At 36.8% G+C, this 18,110-nt stretch overlaps 3 protein-coding genes across 3 annotated transcripts; 2 read left to right on the top strand and 1 right to left on the bottom strand.

Moving 5' to 3' along the window:
* Positions 1 to 342: 342 nt before the first annotated feature.
* LOC148301391 (uncharacterized) lies at positions 343 to 3,472 on the top strand. Its single transcript, XM_088273319.1, has 2 exons — positions 343 to 942; positions 1,702 to 3,472. The coding sequence occupies exons 1-2, from the start codon at positions 426 to 428 to the stop codon at positions 2,853 to 2,855; spliced, it is 1,671 nt and encodes a 556-aa protein (XP_088129445.1). The 5' UTR covers positions 343 to 425; the 3' UTR covers positions 2,856 to 3,472.
* Positions 3,473 to 5,213: 1,741 nt separating this feature from the next.
* On the bottom strand, positions 5,214 to 13,052 carry LOC148301390 (uncharacterized). The gene is made up of 5 exons (XM_088273322.1): positions 12,614 to 13,052; positions 11,113 to 11,286; positions 8,399 to 8,861; positions 7,700 to 7,873; positions 5,214 to 5,810 (listed from the first exon to the last, which is right to left on the bottom strand). Exons 1-5 carry the CDS (start codon positions 12,904 to 12,906, stop codon positions 5,688 to 5,690), a joined length of 1,227 nt encoding a protein of 408 aa, XP_088129448.1. The 5' UTR covers positions 12,907 to 13,052; the 3' UTR covers positions 5,214 to 5,687.
* A 1,424-nt stretch (positions 13,053 to 14,476) lies between these two features.
* Positions 14,477 to 17,391, top strand: LOC148301389 (uncharacterized). The gene is made up of 3 exons (XM_088273320.1): positions 14,477 to 14,527; positions 14,962 to 15,369; positions 15,726 to 17,391. The coding sequence occupies exons 2-3, from the start codon at positions 15,012 to 15,014 to the stop codon at positions 16,892 to 16,894; spliced, it is 1,527 nt and encodes a 508-aa protein (XP_088129446.1). The 5' UTR covers positions 14,477 to 14,527; positions 14,962 to 15,011; the 3' UTR covers positions 16,895 to 17,391.
* The last annotated feature ends 719 nt before the right edge of the window (positions 17,392 to 18,110 follow it).

Below are 18,110 nucleotides of genomic sequence, written 5' to 3'. Positions count from 1 at the left end.
ATCTAGCTACGGCTTATGCAACACCGTTTATCATGTCCCTACTCAGGCTTCAACTTTATAAGTTTCGTAGCCTATGCCTACTTATGAGTGAATTTACTCTTTATGTTTAAAGTTACTATAATTTCATGTAATTCGTGAGTGAAAATTCTAGGCAAAAACATTCGCAACCGTGTGAAGGTTGCCTGGAGATCGGATTTGTACTCGGTGAAGACCAAATTTGCACTCGGTGAAGTCCCTTCGCCGACTAACTAGCCTATAGGAAATCATCATAGACAATGGTCTATGACTAAAATTACTGTCTATGTCCGCCATCTGTCGCGAAATGGCAGTCGCGTGACGTGTCCTTTTGTTACTGTTCTATGTATATCATGACGCTCTGATAAAATTTCGGCCTCTAATTCTTTAATAATTGCGCCGAATATAAGATGGAGAACTTTAAAGTTGAATCGGGAGATATTGAAGGGGATACCCTGTATGGAGAACTACTCGAGAGTGTACCGGTTGCTGCAAAGAAAGAGTTTATCTGCTCAGAAGTTTTTATGATCAAAACTGAATTAGAAAATGCTGTTGATATTCTTGATATTGGGGAAGAGGCGCCACGTTCCGATATGATCACTCAACTAGGGAGCAGTTCTGAACCGCATTCTGAACAAATTATCATTACTGTTGAAGCGGGTGATCTACAACGAGGTACTCTCCGTACTGGCGAAGAGACACCATGTTCCAATACACTAGAGTACGATATTATGTATGTAGAAGTTCCTATTATAAAGACTGAACGAGAGACCGACGATGAAGGCGATGACCTCCACACTGTGGAAACGGGGACCAGTTCGGCAGTACCATCTAGGGATCTCGCGATCTTCAGTCAAATGGATACAGATCTTCCTGATATTAAACTTGAATTTCCGGAATCCTCGAGCAAACTTGAAGCTGGCTCTAGTAAGTAACAGTTGGCATATCTGCATATTTGTGAATGAAAACTGGATTTTTAAACGGTACTTTTTAGGACACCTTAATGTATATTACGCACATACAAATATTGACGTCACTCTTGTTTTGTTAATTGTGTTTTTGCTAATAGGACATTAATTTGGTGTTTTCTGCTTTCGGAATTCTGATGTTCCAAAATTTCAGAAGTGTGTCAATCATAGGTATAATTGTGAATATTACACGTGCATAAAGTGATCACTTAAAACAGGCTATGACAGGCCGTAAATCCTGTTAAGACCTAGATTTTTTTTTAATCTTTGTTGAGACGTCAATAAAAGAAGCATTGGGTTGTGGTTAGTGTCGCGGACAGATTAGTCGCTGGGTTCCCACTCTAGCACAATTTGTATCATCATATGCAATATACAAAAATAGGTATCAAATATAAAAATAGTATGAAATTGAAGTATTTTTGCAATAAAATTATTCTAAAAAAAAAAAGATCGGTTTTTTGTAATGGATTTATTGATTGAAATCCTGAAAAAACGAAACGTAGCCTTGGTTAAATCCTCGTACGTACTCGGTATCTAAAAAACATTCTACAGAAAATAGTACACTACCGATTCATAAATTGAAGATATTTCGTTGAAACCATTTGGGCAACAATTTTGTAGATTTCCTCATACAAACAGCGAACGTAGGGAGAATGGCAAAGATAGTTAAGTGACGTTTAGGGACGGTTTCGTGAAATAATTTTCTTTTTGTTTTCAGGTTTAATAAGAAATGAAAAAACTAAGCATTTTCCTTTTAACGGTCTCGAAGAAAAAACATCGTCGTGGGCAAAGAAACGGAATCTAGGGTCACGTTATATGTCAGCGCATACAGGGAAGAAAGTATTTCTTTGTTCAGAGTGTGATTACAAATGTTCTCGGAAAGGAGATTTAAATAAACACATGAAAATTCACAATGATGAAAAACCCTTCTCTTGTTCAGAATGTGATTTTAAATGTTCGCGGAAAGAAAGTTTAAAGCGTCACATGGCAATTCACACTGGCAAGAAATCCTTCTCATGTTCAGAGTGTGATTATAAATTTTCAGAAAAAAGCAATTTGATGAAACACATGAATATTCACATTGGTGAGAAACCATATTCTTGTTCAGAGTGTCATTACAAATTTTTACGGAAAGCTGATTTAAATAATCATATTAAAATTCACACCGGTGAGAAACCCTTCTCTTGTTTGGAGTGTGATTATAAATGTTTACGGAAAGAAAGGTTAAAGCATCACATGTTAATTCACACTGGCGAAAAACCCTTCTCTTGTCCAGAGTGTGATTATAAATGTTCAGTAAAATGGAATTTGATGTGTCACATGAAAATTCATACTGGTGAGAAACCCTTCTCTTGTTCAGAGTGTGATTATAAATGTTCACAGAAAGAAAAATTAAAGGATCACATGTCAATTCACACTGGCGAGAAACCCTTCTCTTGTCCAGAGTGTGATCATAAGTTTTCAAAAAAAAGGAGTTTGAAGAGTCACTTGAAAATTCACACTGGCGAGAAACCCTTCTCTTGTTTAGAGTGTGATTATAAATGTTTTCGGAAAGAAAGGTTAAAGCATCACATGTCAATTCACACTGGCGAGAAACCCTATTCTTGTTCCGAGTGTGAATATAAATGTCCAGAAAAAAGTAGTTTAACGAAACACATGAAAGTTCACACTCTTGAGAAACCCTTCTCTTGTTCAGAGTGTGATTACAAGTATTCACGGAAAGGAAGTTTAAAGCGTCACATGTCAATTCACACTGGTGAGAAGCCCTTCTCTTGTTCAGAATGCAGTTACAAATGTTCACAGAAAGTAAATTTGAATAAACACATGAAAATTCACACTGCTGAAAAACCCCTTGTCTTGTTCAGAGTGTGATTACAATTGTTTAGAGGAATAGATGTTTAAAGTAACACCTGTCAAATTACACTGTTGAGGAATCCTTCTTTCTTCTAGAGTTTGAAATAAAAAGTTTGAAATAAGGAATTAAATGAGACCCTCTCTTGCTCAGAGTGAGATTACAAATGTTCACTGATAGGAGATTTAAATGATCATATGAAAACCCTTTTTTTGTGTGGAGTGTTTTTAAATGTTCCAAGAAATGTAGTTTATCATATTTCTAGCTATATGTAACAATTAAACAGCTCTGGGAACATCGAACAGCCTTGTCTCACTCCTTGGTCAACTTTTGCTTCCGCACAACTCGCTCCTAAGCAATTCTACCATTCCTTTCCCGGTACCGCCTTCTGTAATTGTAATTCATTCCTGTTTTATTAATTATCTTAAAAAGCTGTTTCCAGTCTACTCTTTCAAAGGCTTTTTCTAGATCAATAAATGCTAAGTACGTATTATTGTTTTTTTCTGATTCTATTCTGCAGAAGAAGTCTCAAGCTTAGTACTGCATCTCTTGTACCCATTCCTCTCCTAAAGATAGTCTTATTGATAGTCCGAAAGCATACGTTTAATATTTCTTTCTGCTCTTTTCATTTTGATATTTGTCACTATTTTAGAAGCATTTGATGTAAAGCTACGAGCCCTATTAGCATCTTGTTAAGTTTTTTTTGGTAACATACCTGATCAAGTATTTGGTAAAATCATCGGGTATCATATTGTATCAAACATTCTGCATACAAGTCTATACAACACATATAATGTTCCTTGTCCTGCCCGGAGCTTCACGACACGAGTCTAAGTTTAGGAGTAACTGCACTATGCACATCGACTCCACTTAGAAATTGAAGTTACGTTCACCAACAATTGAGGAAAAATAAATGCAAACACTGTTGTAAGAAAGTGGTAAGTTAACGCCTTGTGTGATTTGCCCGAATACAATTCGGCTAGGTATTTTGCTGACACAGTAATTTGCCCGAATCCAGTTCGGGCACATCGTACACCAAGCTTTTTATAGTGATTTGCCCGAATCCAGCTCGGGTCGTTCCCCCACCAGTCAGATATATCCGTTCTTCCTTTGTTTTTTTTACTTTCCTAGTACTGTTTATTTATACTGATTTACTTTATTTCAAAATGTGATTAAAAAAACATGATAGTGAAAAAAAAGGGTGGCTTTTTTTGACTCACTTTTTTCCAAGAGGTTGACCACAGAAGTGTTTAAAAACCTTACGCGAAATTTAAGGGGACCATTCTCCTCAAATTTGTGGAAGTCCTAGATATTGATCAGTCTCATGACACAGTAAATATGAGTTCACAACAGCCATCTATGTTAGATTGAGAAAGCTTTTGTTTAGCAGAGACCCATTTATTTGGATGTATGCAAGATCCGAACCCCGGTTGGAAAGCAAAGACTCTTGAATTTAGGAATGGAACATGTTTGATGGGATACCATATGGCTTCTGTATGGGAAAGGAAATGGAGAAAAATTTGTAGGAAATAGTAAAAATAATAAAAATACAAAAGAAAGGGTGTACAAAAGCATGCTACTATTGAGCAATTGCTGCTTAGTAGTGTGTGTATACATACTTTGCTAGAAATTAGCATGCTCTTTTCGAGTATGCTCAAAAATTGACAGTCGTTGCATCGAGGGTGGGAGAAGCGTGCTTTGAGCGCACTTGAATAGGTTTGCATAAGAGCATGCTAGTATCGATGTATGTAAACGAGCGTGCTCATTTCAAGCAAATGTGTAGCTAGAGAGCATGCTCTTCTTCAGGACGCTCATAAGCATGCTGAATTAGTAGCATGTCTGTCTGTACCTCAAAATGCAACAGTGTTAAGGAAATACTTCAAGGAGCTTTTTTATTAAGTGCTTTGTGATAAATTAGAATTTAAGTTTATTTATATGTCCGCCTCCGTAGTGTAATGGTCAGCACGCTCGGCTACCGTTCTGGAGGACCCGTGTTCGATTCGCAGGGGGGGTAGGAATAAATATGAGTGATTTTTTCACTGTAACATTTATTCAATATTACCCTGGACTGGTACTTGAAGCGGAGGGCTGATCACCTTTCCTTCATGTGTAAACGATCAAGATAACACTGCGTTTATATGACGCAGTGCCCTATGCACCACTGGGGTGCGGATAAGGGTTTTATTATTATTATTATATTGCAGTGAAAAATAGCAACTTTCTTAACTGAGTAGTGAAGTGAGTCCTCGGAATTAGCGGGTGAGTACGAATAGTGAGAAGTAGTCTCTGGAGTTAGCAGGTAACGCCTTACAATATCTGTTACTTATCCTCGTGTATTAGGATCTCCAAAGAAAAGGTTTTCAATGAAAACACGGACATAGAATTAACTCAGTTTATTGAACATAGACAATAGCCGGGCAAGATTCCTAACAATATACATATTGCAAGCGAAGGGTGTAAATTAGCCTGACATTGGCAAAATCACACCTGACACGAATATAATAAACATAAGTACAGCAAACTAAACTAAAATTAATCTACAATAAAAGTTCACAATAGAGTTTTGGCGACATCGTGCCGAAATCAGTAGTTAAATTCCCAAAGGTGATTGTGATAAAATGGCTGAAAACTATTGCAGTTTGCAGCCCGTAGAGACGGAGTAGGACCCCCCACAGCGACTATGTCATCGGACTATCTTTTTTGTGACTTTGTTCTCCCAAGGTCTCCATCATTGCCTTGCAATATGTCCTGCCCATCCTTGACATAAGTATATTAGAATAAAACAAAGATCAAATGGGAACAGATTATAGATATATGATCAGCCACTATGAAAAAATATTGAACAATGTATTTTAGTTGCTTTCATCGGAGTATTCTTTCTTCTTCTTCTTCTTCTGTTTTCGTTTCTTCGTCAGCGGTGGGTCATCATCTATCGTGTGACCGACCAACATGGAGTCTTCAATCTTCTCATGATTCTGAACAGGAAAAGTCACAAAAGGATGGCTGTTATTTTCAATTAAATATAATCAAAGGGAACATGCACTAGGGGTATAAGTCACAATACAGCGGGTTTATATTCTCGTAGGTTGAAAGGAGTAGGCGGGGTTTAAATTGGATATTGCTTCCGAAGTAAAAATATTAAATACAAACAATAAACATCGCGTTCATTTAACATTAGAATTAAAGAACATATGAGATGTCTTAATAATAATAATTTTTCGGAATTCGCAGACCACATCTTATCTAATAATCATTCGTTCAATTTTGAAGATGGGATAGAAATTTTGCATTGTAATAACAGAACTAGTCAAATTAATAATTTAAAGGTGTTAGAAATAAAAAAAAGCGGTTAAACAAAAATTAAATATAATTAACAACCAAATAAACGTTAGTCAAAGTCCCATTTTTAATATTTTTCCCATAAAATCAAACCCAACCTAAACAGAGTTACCCCCTTCCTTGCTCTTACCCCTCCTTAAAACACCATTACCCCCACCCCTACCCTTTTGAAACCCAACACTTGTACACTGTTTCTTTATATATATATGTATATATATATAGTAATAAATGAAACACTGAAGAGGGCAACAGGTTGTTGCCGAAACTAGTTGGTTAATAAAAATGTGAGTGGATCAGAACACAAAGTATTTTTATTTCTCGAAATAATACAAACAATATAGGTTTAAAACTCAATAGCATGGAGAATTTTTACACTCGGAAGGCACTTAAAGATAATATTCCTTTAATTAATAACCAAATAAATTTTACTTATAGTCACTTATTTGATTCAACATCAGTTAAGCAAGATTCGTCAATATCCAATTCAAACCCCGCCCACTCCTTTCAACCTACGAGTATATAAACCCGACGTATTTTGACTAATATCCCTAGTGCATGTCAGACCTCGGCTCTTAGTGCATGTTTGTTCTGCAACCCCTAGTGCATGTTGATCTTCGGGTGAACAAAAATCGTATGTGTTAAACATTTTGTGTAATTTTAAGTGTGTGAATAGTGCTATGGTTAGTGACGGGTAGTACTGTTTGCATGCTGTGGTAGTGATTGTCCTGACAAAGAGACTGGTACGTCTCGAAACCGGCAGGCATAAAAATCTCGGTGAGTGGTTATATACTAATATTACTTATATCTTTGAAAAAAATAGAAAAGTAATATAAAGACTGGTTAATAGTATCAATTGGTCTTGATAAAGAAGCGGTTAGCTTCGAAACCAGTAGACATTATAATTAAGTTATGATAAAATATTTATAGTGATTTTAAAACAAAGTTACATTATTTTTTAAATTTTTTATATTTTATTGGAAAACCAACAGAATATTTCGACAAAAATAACATAATATGATAAAATACAAAAAAATATCAATCCCAATTATAGGTTTCCACCAAGTAATCTAAAAATAAAACAATTTGAATAAACTGTCATAAAAGTATAACTATATAGAACATTTCTTTATCAACTGGTCAAATAGACATCAACAATATTTCTTTTAAACGTATTAAAAGAAACATTATTGATGTCCATTTCATTGCACATATCGCGGGCTCGATTTGAAAATGAATTTTGGTAGGACTCGGTGTGCATTTTAGGGATTTTAAATAAGTTTTTGTTTCTGGTCTGTGCTCCCGGGACTCTGAAATTGATGAGTGATAAAAGCTCTGGGCAATCTACATAATTATTTAAAATTTTATACAGAAAAATAAGGTCAGCATTGTTTCTGCGTGTAACGAGCTTGGGTATCATAAAATCATTGCTTGGAGCCATCCGTCTAAAATTACAAAATGAAATAAATTATAGTTGTAGGTACTTTAAACAAAAAAGATGCAATTTGGATAGAAGCGATGGGCTCACCCTCTTGAAGTGCTTGGCGAGTTCGGAGCGGCAGGAGAAGGCTGAGCCGCAGAGCTGGCAGGCGTGGGGGCGCTCCCGGAGGTGCGAGCGCCGCACGTGGTGCTCCAGGGCCGAGCGGATGTGGAACGCCTTGCCGCACGACTCACACGTGAACGGCAGCTCTCCCCCGTGCGACTGTGTCAATAACCGCACATGAGTTATGTTCCCCTACACTCGCATTCCCAACCGTTTGCGTTCCCAACCATCAAGCAGAGAAAGCTGATGTACTTCGGACACGTCATGAGAAATGAAAAATATTGTCTTCTCCACTTAATCATACAAAGAAAGATTGAGGGGCGAAGAACTCAAGGACGCCGAAGGACATCATGGCTGAAAAACCTACGACAATGGTTTGGCAGAAGCACCAAATTTCTGTTCCGAGCTGCAGCATCTAAAGTGAAGACAGCCATGATGATCGCCGATCTTCGTTAGAAGTGGCACAAAAAGAAGAAGACACTCGCATTACCATCACTCGGATACGAGGCACAACCGTGAAATAAAGAAATAATGCAATCTAATCACCTAAATACCTTTCTATTAGGGTAAGTTTATTACCCGTTTATTGGTTTAAAAAAAAAGATGGGGAACACCCCATAACACGCCACAACATGTGGAGTTGTGTGAGTTCTATGCCTGACTCGGTGATGGGGTGTGACTTACCACTTTGAGATGCCTGGACAGGCTGGAGTTGGTGGGATACCCCTGCTTGCAGTGGACGCACTCGAAGGGCTTCTCCCCAGTGTGGGTCCTGATGTGCGCCTGCAAACTGAAGGCCTGGTAGAAGCTCTTCGGGCAGAAGGTGCACCCGAACCCTTTGCCTTTGATCGGCTTCGTGTGCGTCTTGGAATGGATCTTCAGAAGCAAGTCCGACCCGAAGGACTTGTCGCAGTTCTCGCACGGGAAGTTCTTGTCCTCCGAGTGCGTGGGGATGTGGCGCTGCAGGCTGTGCATGAACTTGAAGGTCTTGGGGCACTGACTGCACATGTACCGGTTGCCCTCGCTGTGCGACAACATGTGGCTCGTCAGGTAGGCCGCGTTCGTGAACGTCTTCCCGCACACTTCGCACCCTTTTGGGGTCGCCAAGTGCAGCCGCGTGCGGTGATTCAAGAGGCTGCGTTTCGTTCTAAAAAATATTTCAAAAAAACTTTTTATAGATGCGGATTTTATTTTACGAGACAGAATAAGGAACACCAGGATAAGAGAAATATGCGAGACAGCAGATGTCGTTAGGTGGGGAAGGCAACAAAGGAGGCAATGGTATGAAAAAGGAACGATCCAGACTCCCCCACATTGCACTGCGCAGCCAACTCCAAGGTAGACGACAAAGAGATGGATTGACAGCTGGGAATTAACATCGCAGGAGGCTAATCCCTCTTAAAAACAGGCTACAAGGCCTACACCAAGCAGAAGAGGAAGAAGAAATTATTTATTTATTTAAACTTCACATACAGAAAATAAATAAGTACATTGGCGGACTTATTGCTAAAAAGCAATATATTCCAACCAACCAAAAACCTTTGTTAATAACTATAAAAAATGCATTAAAAAAAGAACTCCACCGACAAGACACACAAGGTGGCTTGGTGGGTCTCTGGAATTTTTTTTTTTAAATATGTAAAAGTTGTGATTTAAATAAATGTTTACAAAAAAAAATTAAAATAAAATAAAATTTCCTATTTTAAATTTATACTTGTAACGGACCACACTGACACGGAAATCCACAGAACCTGGAATGTTGAAGACATAGTGAGATGCGGCAGGCAAAGAAGACGGTACTGGAGGGATCATGTCCGAATGGAGGATGGACCAAGCTATGAGAATAGTATTTAAGAGAAATAGATACAAGATTGTATAAAAAATGAGAGAACTCAACTGGTTACCTTTAAAAAAGAGACTAATCGCTCACTCCTTTCAAGAACGTCATAAATCAAAAAAACTTGATTTTTCAGGAAAATGTTTTTAAAAAACTAACTAACCATCACGCTGCTTCCCCGCAGGGATAGGTAGAGAGAATAGAATGCCACACCACTCTGTCCTTGCAAACATTCTTCGCCTCTTCCACGTTCATGCATCTCCTCATACATACCCGCCGATTGTTACGACTCCTAACCTGACCACTTTCAAGTATTTGGCATACCTGATTGTGCCATGTTTTTCTCGGTCTTCCTCTGCTTCTTTTCCCAATTACATCCGCCTCATAAATTTGTTTTTTAATTTTTAATGTTTTTCAAGTTTAAAAATGTAATACAATGTATTAAAAATAAATATCAAGCCACTTATTCAACTTATTCAACTGTGCAACAGATCTTTTTAGGTAAAACCTGAAGGTTTTTTCTCTATTTGAAAAATATTTAGTATATTTAAAAAAATTATTAAACAATACTTTTTCTTAAAAATGCAAAAACAACACTTTCTGCCCTGTTGCAGGTAAATATTAAGTTAAAATATGCCTCTTTTGCTGGCATATATGTAGTACATTTTCTGGGCATTCCAAAAACATGCACAACTGAAAATTGACGATTTTTTATTTATGACGTTCTTGAAAGGAGTGAGCGTAATATATAATATGTTTATCTTTAAATATAATTTTTTTAACAATAAATTACCCAAATATTTTAAGGATAAAATAGTTTAAAACAAAAATTTTCATGAACATAGTACCAGAAATAAGGATAAAATATGACTGCTATTTTTGAAAAGAACAGAGTCGCAAAATTGTATGATGTATAAGGGTTTGTACGTATGATGGGATGCCTGAATGTATGAAGAATGAAAAGAGTCTAAAAAAATTTAAAAATAAATGTTTTGTTTACTGTAAGAAGATGTAAATATATATATATCGTAGTCATACAGGAGAAAGTGATCAAGTGCATTTTTTACAAAAACGTGATCATTGACTATTTGATATCTTACTAGCTTAATATTGACCCGAAAAAAATGCCCAAAGCATTTTAAACTTGGAAGTATAATATATTGACTTGTGAAAAATGACTAGCTGCATTGATGTTTATTTTGTTGCCAAGCAAAAGTGACTTAAATGGCCCTCCTGAACATTTACGTCTTGTTAGTTGGTCACTTTCTCCTGTACAACTACGATATATGTATGATGTTAATTAAGTGTAAAAAAACAATAGTTTGTATTAAACGTAATATAAGCTAACTAAAGAAATAAAATTAAAATACGAGAATCCCTAAACTCGTTATGCAAGGGATCCCGGAAGGACACCGACTTCCGGACGTTCGCCCAAAAAACGGAGGGAAAGCTGGACCTCTTCATCGCAAGAGTCCTGATCAACAGATCTATTGAGAGAGGAAAAAGAAGACTTGGAACATTCTGTTCACCGAGAGGGAAGTGAATTCGTATTGTACATCACCTATAGACTTGGCTGCAGATTTCGCAGGGAAACTCCCCCTCTTCTTCCTTCGCCCCCTCCTCGTCGTCGGGCTGTTCCACTTTCATCTTCTTCCTCTTCTTGGGAGTCAGACCGCTCTCTTCGATGGCCTCCTGTGTGGGCCCGAACGTGTGCCACTTGTAGTGAACCAAAAACCTGACAAATAAAAAGATGCACTTTATATAACACACCACTATCCGTCTATCCCCGAATACACACTTCAACAACGTCACCCATGAACACTATTCCGGAAGAACGCTTGCAACAAAACTTGAAGTTTCATATTGTGCTGCGCGCGTTCGACATACAGACGATGACACCTTTGATATTGCTCCGCGCGCGTTCGGCACACAGACAGTGACAACTTTGATATTACTCCGCGGGCGTTCGGCACACAGATGGTGACACCTGTGATATTGCTCCGCGCGCGTTCGGCACACAGTTTGTGACACTGCGATACCCAAAATTTAAACATCTTTTTCATTCAATGAATTTTGACTCAAATTTTTACGGGTCATGGACCGTTACATGAATACCTCCTCCGTTTTAAAATTAGACGAAACTCTACATGTGAATGTGATGAGACGTCATCGCAAGGTGTCCCTCATTTAGTGTGGGTATGTCCAACTTTTAAAAAAACAAGATTGTAATTTGAAACAGAATGTGCAAAATAAGGTATGCAGTTGACAAAAATTGATGAGGCAATAGGACATAAAGGTCTATCGGATTTAGTGCTGTCTTATTTAGAAAATATGACAAGACGAATAAGATAATTAAATGAACTATGAGATAAATCTTATTGATATAAAATGCTGAATCCATTTCATCTATTATAAATATATAAATATTTTTTTCAAACCCTTATCCGCTCCCCAATGGTGCATAGGGCACTGCATCATATATACGCAGTGTTACTTTGATCGATAACACATGAAGGAAAAGTGATCAGCACTCCGCTTCAGGTACCAGTTCAGGGTAATATTGAATAAATATTAAAGTGAGGCGGACATATAATAAATATTTAAAAATAATAATAATAATAAGCTGAAATACGGGTAACTCTTTATACAACTGACATGTCGCTCACTCCTTTCAAGAACGTCATAAATCAAAAAACTTGATTTTTCAGGAGAACGTTTCTAAAGTTTAAAAATATTAAAAAGTTTAAAAAGTTTTAAAAATAAATTACTAGCCACTTATTGAACTTTTTACTGTGTAACAGATCTTTTTAGGTAAAACCTGAAGTATGTTTTTTTCTCCATAAAAAAATAATTAAACAATACCATTTTTTCAAAATGCAAAAAAAAAACACTTTCTGCCCTGTAGTGGGTAAATACTAAGTTAAAAATATGCCGGTTTTGCTGGGATATAGTACATTTTTTGGGCGTTCAGAAAACATGCACAACTGAAAATTGACGATTTTTGATTTGTGACGTTTTTGAAAGGAGTGAGCGATGTGTGCGTATAATGAAATATGATTTACCGTTTCGGGTGCATGAAAGCAAGTCCACAATACATACAGGTGTACAAGGCTGGCTTGCCGCTGTGCCCGTCTGGTTCGATGGCCTTACAAGCCTCCTCATAACTCAGTGCTCCCAGGTCTCCGTAGCCTTCCTCCAGGAAGCCGCTGAACCGCTCGCAGCCCCTGGTGATCCCGTGCCGGTCCTTCGGGAATGGGTCGCCGACCTCGGTCTCCTTGTCATTGACTGGAAATCCCAGATTTTCATACTCCCTGCGCACTTTAACTTCGAGTAAGTCCTCGTCCGAATCGTACATATTTTTTTTTTAAATGAAAAACTTGTTCGGATGTAACGAAAATGTAAATATTGCCCGAAATTAACGCTACTTTATGCTTATTTAAGCGAATTTACCGATATCCTGATACCTATTACATGTCATTTTGACATTTAACGTTTTAGATTGCCAGTTGACAAAAGTATCGCTGTTAAAGCGAGAATTATTATCAGTGCTTATAAACTTTGCTATTACGTAGGAGCTGATGCAGATCCAAGGGAAATTTTGAGAGCTTCGTTCACCACGGAACTGTATTCCACTTAAGTCCGCAGTGACGTTCTTTCATGTATCCCCTTTTTGTACAAAGATTTAAAAAAAAATGGTGATAGATCTATGTTTTCCAATTCCACATTCAATTAAATATTGAAAGCTAACCCACCGCATTGCCAGATCTGATACAGAAGCATCTAGGCTTCCTGACAGACCTTCTCTTGCAAAGCATTTTTTTTGAATGAATGAAGTTGCGATATTAACTGAAAATGTGAGACGAAATTGTTTCCCGATTTTACTGTGAATTTACTTAAAAAGCTTTTAATATCTCTGTTACTCCTAATCTAAATAAATAAAAGTTTGTTGATAAATTCAATCCACCACAAAATTTTCTGGAAGTACCCCAGTGTAGGAAGTGAAAGGGATAAGTAGTTAGATCAGTTCAATTCAGTTGTATGATATTACATGTTTGTAAAAACTTCATTACATTTTTATTAGCCAATTCAGAAAAAAGTATTCTCCATTTTTGTATGAATCAAGTCAACGGTATCCACAATCTTAAAAATGACACCCTTGCATGTTTTTCTCTGTTGAAGAAGATGGAGAAATAGCCAACCTTAGAGAAGGGTGGAAAACGACGTTTTGAACGACTCTTCTAGCCTAGAGTCCAACTAAAAATTAAACCTGAGTATATTTTTGATGTTGCAAAACCATATTTTATGCTTCAGAACGTTAAAAAAAGTATTGTGGGAAATGCGTTTCACAAAACAAACTTGCTCTTGAAACGAATTAAGTACGTGATGCGAGGCATAGCTCTATAATTGAAACACCAGATAAATATTTTTTTTAATCACATTTTAGTCCGAAAAATATTTGATTTTTTTGTTTTGTTTTGTTTTTCATGTTTGAGATATAATTATTAACTTAATTATGAGAACCCATTGTAAATTATTTTTAAGTGCAGTTCGTTGGGACTTATAATTCGATGCTTCATTATTTTGTGTATTCTATAAAAATAAATTTAAAAACTGTAATTAGTGAACATCAACACAAACACAATGCTATATTTTGAAAAATTGTCGTTGCAACACAGATTACCTACAGTATTGATATAATTAAAGAATTCAATAAACCCAATAACAAAATCATATTACGCAAAAATAGTGTGCTCAAATCTTCTACCCAAATACTGCTTTCAACCCACGAGCGATCTTTACCCGAGGGGAAAGGTAAGTCATTTCTGAACACAAGTCATTTCAGCCGAAACATTTACGTAAGTAGGTACTTTGTACGTTTTCTTCGATACCCAAAACGCGATATTGTCTATGAATGATAGTACTGTGTAAGTACTTAGCGCCTATTTCTGTCAGTGGCGTTGTGCGAACCTTTAAAGGTAATTATTCTAAAAATTATTAACTTAATGAAAACCATGCAATGATAATAATTTAATAAATGTAGGAAACTGATTTTTTGTCACGACAATGAGTTTTCTCATTACAATAAAATGATTCCACCCTTTTAACGACAATTTACAAAGGCAGTTATAGCTGTCAAAATTGAAACAATGGAAGCTCTCAGATTTAAGAGTACATATGGAGATATAGTAAATGGAGAGAGAATTCACGATAACTGAGATGAGAAGTTACTAATTTCAAGCATTGATATTGCCAATGAGGTTTATTGTGAAAAATCGATGTGTGTCACTTGTAACATGCTTATAACTTTTCGAAATTTGAGTAGTGAGTGAAATGCTGCAATGGGTTTGCACCGGCTAATGAGCCGGTTGTTATTCATTTTATTAATTTAATCCAGATTTTCCATTTGCAGGGTAACCGTATCATCATCCTTTCAAAACTTGACTTGATGACTGAAAGCAGATGGAGCAACCTCTAGCTAAGTCTGAACCAGGAGATGAAGAAGACCATAATCTCCTTCTCTCTGCTAGGGAAGGGGCACCACCCGAGGGTTACTATAATTTACAAAATTCTTATGTCGACTTGTCGTCCAGGCTTATTTGCCAAGATGATCCTATAATCAAGGAGGAACTGAGAAGTGACGATACTCTCCATACTGGGGAATACTTGAATGAGAAGCCAGCTGTATCGGGAACTGCTACTGATCTACACTACAAGTCAATAACTAGCGATATCTTGATCCTCACCGAGATAGATATTGATCTTCCTGACATTAAACAAGAATGCGCGGAATCCTCGAGCAGACTTGAGGCTGATACGAGTAAGTAACACTTTGTAGTGTGAAGTCACTAATCTTCACATTTGTGATGCGCATTCGGAAAGAGTTGCCGAGCACGGAGCATGTTCTAGTTTAGTACTGTAGTTCTTATTTGGCCAATTAAACAAAAAAAACTTGTCATGATTTCATTAAAAACTCTGCCATATCTGATATATTTGAATAAATACACCATGTGATGCTTTTTTACTGTAGACAAGGTAAAAACACTCCGAAACACTTGATCACTTATTGTATAAGTGATCGGTCCTGCGGTCCAGATCTGAGTTATAAGTTGCTGTTTTAGTTCACGTTAAGGATCGTTTCGGTTTAGTGATTTTTCTGTTTGTTTTTGTTTTTAGATTTAATAAGAAATGAAATAACATCCACATGTTCAGATAATACTAAAGATTTGGCTTTTAACGGTCTCGGAAAAAATACATCACCGTGGTCAACGAAACGGGATCTACATACAAGAAAGAAACCCTCATCTTCTTCGGAGTGTAATTATAAATGTACACAGAAAAATAAATTAAAGAGTCAAATGTCAACTCACACTGCTGAAAAACAAAAGTGTTCACAGAAAGGGAAACGTAAACGTAAAAAATCCTTCTCTTGTTCAGAGTGCAATTATAAATGTTCACGGATGGGGGGTTTAAACCGTCATATGTCAATTCACACTGGTGAAAATCTCTTCTCTTGTTCAGAGTGCGATTATAAATGTTTAAAGCAAGCCCGTTTAAACTGTCACATGTTCATTCACACTGGTGAGAAACCTTTCTCTTGTTCAGAGTGTGATTATAAATGTTCACATAAATCAAACTTAAAGAATCACATGTACACTCACACTGGCGAGAAACCCTTCTCATGTTCAGAATGTGATTATAAATGTTCACTAAAAGCCAGTTTAACGGAGCATATGAAAATTCACACTGGTGAGAAACCATTCTCTTGTTCAGAGTGCGATTATAAATGTTCAAAGAAAAACCGTTTAAATTATCACATGTTCATTCACACTGGCGAGAAAGCCTTCTCATGTTCGGAATGTGATTTTAAATGTTCACGAAAAGGCAGTTTAACGAATCATATGAAACTGCACCCTGGTGAGGAACCCTTCTCGTGTTCAGCGTGTGATTATAAATGTTCACTAAAACGCAATTTAACGAAACATATGAAAATTCACCCTGGTGAGAAACCTTTCCCTTGTTCAGAGTGTGATTATAAATGTTCATATAAATCAAACTTAAAGATTCACATGTACACTCACACTGGCGAGAAACCCTTCTCATGTTTAGAGTGTGATTACAAATGTTCACATAAAGCAAATTTAACGCAACACATGAAAATTCACACAGGTGAGAAACCCTACTCTTGTTTAGAGTGTGATTATAAATGTATACAGAAAAATACGTTAAAGCGACACATGTCAATTCACACTGGCGAGAAACCCTTCTCATGTTCTGAGTGTGATTATAAAGGTTCAGCGAAATTACATTTAAATAGACACATGAAAATTCACACTAGTGAATAACCCTTCATATAAGTGCTTTGCCAATAAAAAAAAAACCCTTCATATAAATTTTTGCATAAAGGTTCATATAATTTTAAAGGTTAACATGTTTTACATGTTAGGAGTTTAAAGCATCACTTGTCAAATAACACAGGTAAGAATCCTCTCTTTTGTTTAGAGTGTGATCAAAGGTTAAGCGAAATCGAATTAAACATGAAAATTCTCCCTGGTGACAAACCCTTTTCTTGTACGGAGTGTGTTTTTAAATTTGCATAGAGCGCTAGTTTCAAGGATCATACGTCAACTCGCGCTGTTGATTTACAACTCTCTTGTCTAGAGTTTATTTTAATTGCTAACCCGGATGGACTATAATAACATATTAATTCTTACAATAATAATCCACTCCCTGTTCAGCGTGTTATTAAAAATGATCAGGAAAAGGGACTCCAATATACTCCAGCAAAAAGTACACTTGGGACAGTAAATATTTTCTTATCTTTAAATAAACAACTTTTGGCATTCGATTTTTTTTTGTCTTTTTTCCTACCTGCCCTCCTGTCACGGTTAAGAGCATCATAATTATAGAAGGACCTTCAACCCGGGGACGAGAAGAGCTTTCCCCAACAGTCTACAAAGACGATATGTTGGGAGTTGGGATGGAGCCTGGAAGACGAAGAAGCCTGAATGGCATTATGTAACTAACGGTCAAGTCAACGGTGTTTTTATTATTTACACAAATATTTCAATTTCATAGAATTTCTGGGGGCCTTAGCGGCTCATTATTAGAAATAGGTATCAAATGGTGGTAGAGTGGGTTCGAACCGAGAAACTCTGACTTAAGATTCGGCGACACTAACCACGGGACCACAACCCGACACAATACTTTATAATATTCTTCATAACCCAAATACTCTAGGCTGAAAACTTTATGTACCTCTGATCATGGTCTTTAAATTGAAAGCTGTCCCATCTGCTCTTGCTAAGGAATTTTTTAAAAAACTAAGTTGCGAAATTTATTGAAAATGTGAAACACTATGAAATACCTTCGAGTTAAGCTTAGATTATGATGTTCTCTGCGTTATTCTCTGATCATGGTCTATCACTTGGTTCTTCCCAAGAAAGAACACTTCCCATTCCTCGCTATAACAAATCATTCTTCAGTAATTCCTTCTCTGTCCAAGCGGCCAGACTATGGAATGAATTACCTCTCCGCGTAAACAAATGCACCTTCTCTAAT

The sequence above is a fragment of the Brachycentrus maculatus genome, unplaced genomic scaffold, assembly GCF_059751285.1.
Source record: "Brachycentrus maculatus isolate JH-2025_06_01 unplaced genomic scaffold, ASM5975128v1 h1tg000566l, whole genome shotgun sequence".
Classification (NCBI taxonomy): Eukaryota; Metazoa; Arthropoda; class Insecta; order Trichoptera; family Brachycentridae; genus Brachycentrus; species Brachycentrus maculatus.
The sequence above is the reverse complement of the archived record's forward strand: the minus strand, read 5'-3'. Positions and strand labels throughout refer to the sequence as shown.